The 5945-nt window shown below is 46.3% G+C and overlaps 1 protein-coding gene across 1 annotated transcript; it reads right to left on the bottom strand.

The window, feature by feature from the left end:
- Positions 1 to 4177: 4177 nt before the first annotated feature.
- On the bottom strand, positions 4178 to 4824 carry LOC119576692. Its single transcript, XM_037924338.1, has 2 exons — positions 4442 to 4824; positions 4178 to 4391 (listed from the first exon to the last, which is right to left on the bottom strand). The coding sequence occupies exons 1-2, from the start codon at positions 4822 to 4824 to the stop codon at positions 4178 to 4180; spliced, it is 597 nt and encodes a 198-aa protein (XP_037780266.1).
- Between the last annotated feature and the right edge of the window lie 1121 nt (positions 4825 to 5945).

Raw genomic sequence — 5945 nt, 5'->3', positions numbered from 1 at the left:
TGGAAAGATGTCCAACATTCTCAGACCAAAGACATATGTACTTGTCTGCCCCATTTATACTGAAAAATGTATTGGGGAAGGATTGTGATATAGAGGGTCTTATTAGTTTCCTTAGGGAGACTAATATTTTCAATAAAATCTAATCATGCATAATGTTTATGCAATAATTTTATACACTTGGAGCATAATATTTATGCTTTGATTTTAAATATATTTATTGTTATTTGTAAGATATTTATTGATAGATTTTTAAAGTTTTAAATATTTTAATATTTCTATTTAACAAGGCATTCACCGCTAAAGACCTTAGCTGTTGATGCGACAGATAATTTTAAATAATCAATCAATCAATCTCACGCCCCTACCCACCACCGAATCCAACAAGGGAAAGCTGTATGTTAGAACTAATGTCTAACAGCGACAGGGGTGGTGAGAGTATATATGCAGCCAATAGCCATTATACCGCCACTCATGGGATTAGTGTTAGTGTCAACAGCGACATTGACTACTTGGCCCTCCCGAAGGAGACCAGCTGATTGATCTGACCTGGCCGAGATCAGACCACCCTTATTGCTGGAATAAGAGACCAAAGAGGTGTGTTGCTAGATGCAGGGCATACTCATGCATGGCATCGCTCAACCTGCAGGACTCCCATCTCCACAATGCACAGGGATGCCACGCACGTCAAACATGTGGGTAGGTGTAATCCCCTGGGGAGAAACCAGAGGGGATGCCCTTCCATCTACAAGACAGGCATCATTGTTTGTAACCCTTTCTTCCTCCCTCTCCAGTCAAACAGCCACCTAAAGGCTATATCACATCAGAGAGGCTCTAGTCCTGCACCTCGAAGAGGAGGTTGTAGTGAACGGCTTCGCGAAACCTCTCCTCGTTCACTCCATGAGGTATAAAACCCTGTTAGATATCTCTTCTCACCTACACCTCTCCCACAGGGGAAGCCACTTATCCCGCGAGTGAGGAGGATGCCCGCACATGGTGTTGCCACAAGCGGCTACCGTTTTTTATATTTGTATATTTCTTTTAAATAAACATGTATTTGTATTTCGGCACCAGTCACTCCTAAACCATAACAATAAGAAAGTCATTGGGTCGAATCCTTTTTTTGTGTATTTTAAGTATTTATTATATTAAGTTATATCTTTTTTAAGTCTCCACGATTTTATTCATTTTAATTCAATGCTTTAATAATTTATTTTTACTTTTCTTTTATAGAGTTTTATTGGATTTTATTAATTTTGCCAATGGTTCTTTTTAATAAGCTCATTTATTTATTTCATTTTACGTCAGTGACTTTTTAGTACTTTTATTATATGAATATTATGATTTTATATTTTAGATATTCTTTTAACGTACTTTTAATTATTTCAAAATTCTAAGAAAGAACCACTCTGTATAAAAGTCTCCCGCGTAGAGTTAACGTGGGGAGGCCTAAAACAAGAGCCGGGGGATTCGGGGATTGGTCTTTGTCCTGTCTGCAACTAAGAAGGCGATAGTCCCTGGAATGGGTCCTTCCTTAAGATAAGTGGTCGTGTTGATATATTTTACACAGGAAGTGAGAAACATTTGTGGAGATATTTATTCGGAAAGTGACCCTAGTGATTTGGTGCCTTTTATCGTATTTTATCGTTTCTGTTTTACCGTTTACTGTTTTACTGTGCCAGTGATTTCTATGTTCGTGTTTTTAAGTTTTTCTGTTTTACTGTGCCAGTGCTTTTATGTTTCGATATTTTTACTGTCCGTTTTATTTTAATTAATGTTTTCTCAGTTATACTTTTATATTACCGTCTCCCTCGCAAATTGTAAAAGGAAAAAGGATCTATTCATTGGACCCGTTAACCAGCCTTTTTCTAATCATTAATTACTCTACCCATTGCGTTGGAGAGTTCTCCCCGCACACGGCTCTCCTCGGCTACATTTACGCTTACTGACCTTTATATTTTCGCACCCAACGCCTACACCGTACATATACGCTACATTCACGCTTACACAATCTATCGCTCCTTTCCTCATTTCATCTTCTACACTATTCCCCTTCTTACAAACACTTATTCGTTCCCATACGATAATTAAATGGGTGGTGGCAGTGACGCTACTTTTCACATTTACTTTGCGAAATATAATTGTATCAGTTCACTACAAGGTTCCAGTGGTAGGACTACGAGTGAACTCAGAGGTGCAGAGTAGTCTGTCTAATTTTTGCCGCATGTTGTATAAATACAACCTGGGAGATGTGAGGTCAGCGGCCGAGTACGTTGATTGGCCGAGTGGCTGCACCCCCTCTCCAGTGTCATAGCGAATCAGCGCTAACCTCACTGACAGCATCCCACCACTATTGCGGCGGTAATTATGCCGAGCGAGGCTGCGCTGGTGCTGAGTGAAGTGATTGTGGCATCCGTCACAATACATCCACTTATTGAGGAAGAAAGGACTACAGGTCGAGGATCTTGCAGGGGCGAGAATGGCGTGCGGATCTCGTCTAAGTGGCATCATCATGGTCCGAGGCACTGATGAATGCCGGTTTAAGGCACTTTGTGGTGACCCAGTCAATCTGTCTATTAAGCTTGAAGGACCTGGGGGTGGCATTGGGCATCATTGCAGAGAAAAACGAAATCAGCCATGTCCAGTCAATGCAATGGGTGGGTCTGCTGGGAGCGAATTGCCGGGCTACCTGGCAGAGGTCCTCTATCTGAGTGTCACATCGAGCCGTCACTGTGGAAGAGTTCTCTGGGTACAATGAGGAGCTGACCTTATACCATCTCGGCTGCAGAGTGGGGGAGATCCTCCTTACCCGTTGTCCTGAACCCAAGATGCACCCAAGGGAGCTGCAAAGTCCATGTGGCTGTGGTGCAATGGGCAGTGAGGGCTGTCTTCAGGGATCGATGCCATCTCTCAACATGTCCATTAGCCTATGGATGGTATGCCGTTGTGAAATGCAGAGTGACGCCAAGGAGCTGCGCTAGAGCCCTCCACAGGTCTGAGGTAAAACTCACTCCCTTATTGGACGTTATGTGCTCCAGGAGACTGAAACGGCCGATCCAGGAGCCAAGGAGTGCCTGGGCACAGGATCTGGTCGTCGCATCCTCCATAGGTGTAGCCTCGGGCCAGCTGGTAGAGTGGTCGAGAGGTGGGAGAGGTCCGATGACATCCACATGGATATGGCCAAAACATCATGTGGGCTGGGTCATGGAGAGGTGGCTTGGTGTGGGGATGGATCTTGCTGCATTGGCACTGCTCGCAGCTCTTTACCCAGTCTCAGAGATCTCTCTTCATGGAGTGCCACACAAACTTCTCTGCAACAAGCTTGGTGGTGCTGCGGATGGATGGGTGAGCCAATCCATTGATGAGATCAAATATGTACCTTGGAAATGTGGTAGGTACAAGAGGGCAGAGGCAGCCGGTGCTGATGTCACAGAGGACAGGTGACTTTCTCCCAGCAAAGGTTGGTAATGACGTAGGCCATGGTCTTGGGATCCCGCTGTTGGTCTACTGCTAGAGCCTTGTTGTCAACCCCGAGCTGAATGGAGGAGATCTGGATGCGTGACTGGAGTCTGGGAGTCTCATAACGTAGCCAGTCTTAGCGATGGCTGAGAGCTGTTGCTGCCACTCTGACCAAGCATCTCCTGACTTGGAAAGAGCATTGACCAGGGGCTTGTTGTCTGTAAAAATGGTGTAAGACATAGCCGCAAGCATGTGGCAGAAATGTCGCACAGCCATATGTACTGCCAGGAGCTCTCTATCAAATGTGCTGTACATCCTTTCAGGTGGCCAGAGCTTCCGGCTGAAGAATGCCAGTGCTCCAGGACGGCTCCTACTTCAACTTTGCTGGCGTCTGTGGTGAGGCAGAGCTGGATGTTGTGGGCGGGCCGTGCTAAGACAGTAGCCCTGACGAGGGCTGTTTTGGTAGCTGAGAAAGCTATCTCTCTTGCATCCGGCGACGGCCTCCCAGAGAGGGGTGAGAATGCTGGCAACCCAGGGATAAATTGATGATAGTAGTTTATCATCCCTAGGAAATGCTGGACTATCTTGATGGATGTTGGGGTAGGGAATTGGAGTGTAGCATCAGCCTTATTTGCCTGTGGCCGGATGCCCTGGATCTGGATCTTATACCCCAGGGAATCGATGCTGCTGACACCGAAAATACATTTCTCCAGGCTGACCATCAGGCCATTCTCCTCCAGAAGGTGAAGGACTGTGTGGACATGCTGCTGGTGTGGATGTCATCGGTGTAGACCATGCAGAATTGGAGCTCTCCAAAAATCCTCTTGAAAGTGGCACCGCTGTCCCTGAGCCCAAAAGTGGAGTAGTGGAAAACATAGCTTCCAAATGGTTGTAATGATAGCCATCTCGGGGGCGTAATCTGGGTGAACTTGTACCTGGAAGTACCCTTTAAGAAGATCCAGTTTCGAAAATATGTGGGCGTCACTTATGCTGGCTGTCAAGTCGGTGATGTTTGGGCATGGGGTAATAGTCCAGCTCGGTGATCTCAGCGGCAGTTGAGTCGCCGGTAATCGCCGCATGGGCACCACGAGTTGTCCAGACCATGTGGAGAGATGACGCCCATGGACTGGCAGCCTTGGAGCAGATGCCCATGTGCTCTATTTCAGCGAAAGCAAGCTTGGCGGCATGGAGCTTCTCTGGCTTCAGGCGACGGAAACAAGAATGGACTGGGTGTCCTGTTGTCTTGATGTCGTGGTACACTCTGTGTTTCGATGCTGCTCCCGGGTTGGTATGGCGGAACTCAGGCTTGAAAACTGAAGGGAAATCACTGAGCATGTTCCTGTAGGCATCTCCGGTGGGGTGGCACATGTTGATGTTGATGGGAGTAGAGGGAAAGTCTCTTTGTTGATGAGTCGTCGTCTTCTCATATCAACCAGCAGGTTGTGGTGTGAGAGGAAGTCAGCACCGATGAGGGAGCTCTTGGTTGAGGGTGGGCTTGCTGATGTGCTTCCATTAGTGTTTGGTTCTAGTGAGGAGAACATCAATGGCCTTCTAGTCCAAGTCGTGGAGCTTCTCCCTGATGTTGCCAGGGAGATAGCAGAGCCAAATCTTATCTTGTGTCACACCCTCTCATATGAAGAAAGCGAAAACTGCAACAGCTCCTGCTTCAGCCTGTCATATTCGATGTCGTCTGGCTGGCTGTCTAAGCAGGGGGCTAACCAGTGGAAAACTTCCTCAAGCAAGATGGCTATGACATGGCCTGCTTTGCATTAACTATATTCTTGAGCCTGAACTGGGTTTTGGCTCGCCGAAATCATGTGAGGGCTTCATATGGCGAAAAGGCTGAGAGGCAGATGGAGGTAGCATTCGCTGAAAAGGCTGAAAAGTGAAAAGGGTCGCTGTGTCGGTGTTCATGTCGTTCGGGTCACCAATGTTGGAGGGACCTAGGCTGGCTTAAAGAGGAGCCTAGGCCTTGAGTGGAAGGAAAGTCATACTCAGAGGTGCAGAGTAGTCTGTCTACTACTGCACCCCCTCTCCCCATCATGGCAAATCAGCGCTGACCTCACTAACAGCGTCCCACCACCGGTGTGGAGATAATTATGCCGCGCGAGGCTACACCGGTGCTGAGAGGTGATTGCTAATTTTTTTGCTAAAATTCCTGTAGATTGCGAATTCTGTTACATTCTACTCGTTTAATAAATCTGTCCAATATTTTTGTCGGTCATTATCAAGACTATCGATGACGTGTCTTCTTAGAATAGGTAAGTCCCATCGAACATAGTTTAATTTGTTTAAATTTTGAGTGAATCAACTTCGAAAACAGGTAAGGAGACATTTTGTCCTTTCAGACGGCTGAAATGATATGCGAGTTTTATACTGAGACCTGGGGATGGTGCTCAGCATAGTTGAGGCGATGGAAGTGAAGTTGTAATTCCAATGCTCCATCTTTTGTTGGGAATCGAGCCTGTCAACATTAAAATGAAAGTTTT

This window comes from Penaeus monodon, chromosome 9 (assembly GCF_015228065.2).
Source record: "Penaeus monodon isolate SGIC_2016 chromosome 9, NSTDA_Pmon_1, whole genome shotgun sequence".
NCBI classification, from domain to species: domain Eukaryota; kingdom Metazoa; phylum Arthropoda; class Malacostraca; order Decapoda; family Penaeidae; genus Penaeus; species Penaeus monodon.
The sequence above is the reverse complement of the archived record's forward strand: the minus strand, read 5'-3'. Positions and strand labels throughout refer to the sequence as shown.

Bases quoted from the DNA above. Each gene is read 5' to 3' on its own strand.
- LOC119576692 (XM_037924338.1), bottom strand. From the start codon at position 4,824: ATGTGCCACCCCACCGGAGATGCCTACAGGAACATGCTCAGTGATTTC. The intron at 4,392-4,441 runs GTGACGCCCACA...GGGTACTTCCAG, and splicing joins CGACTTGACAGCCAGCATAA to GTACAAGTTCACCCAGATTA.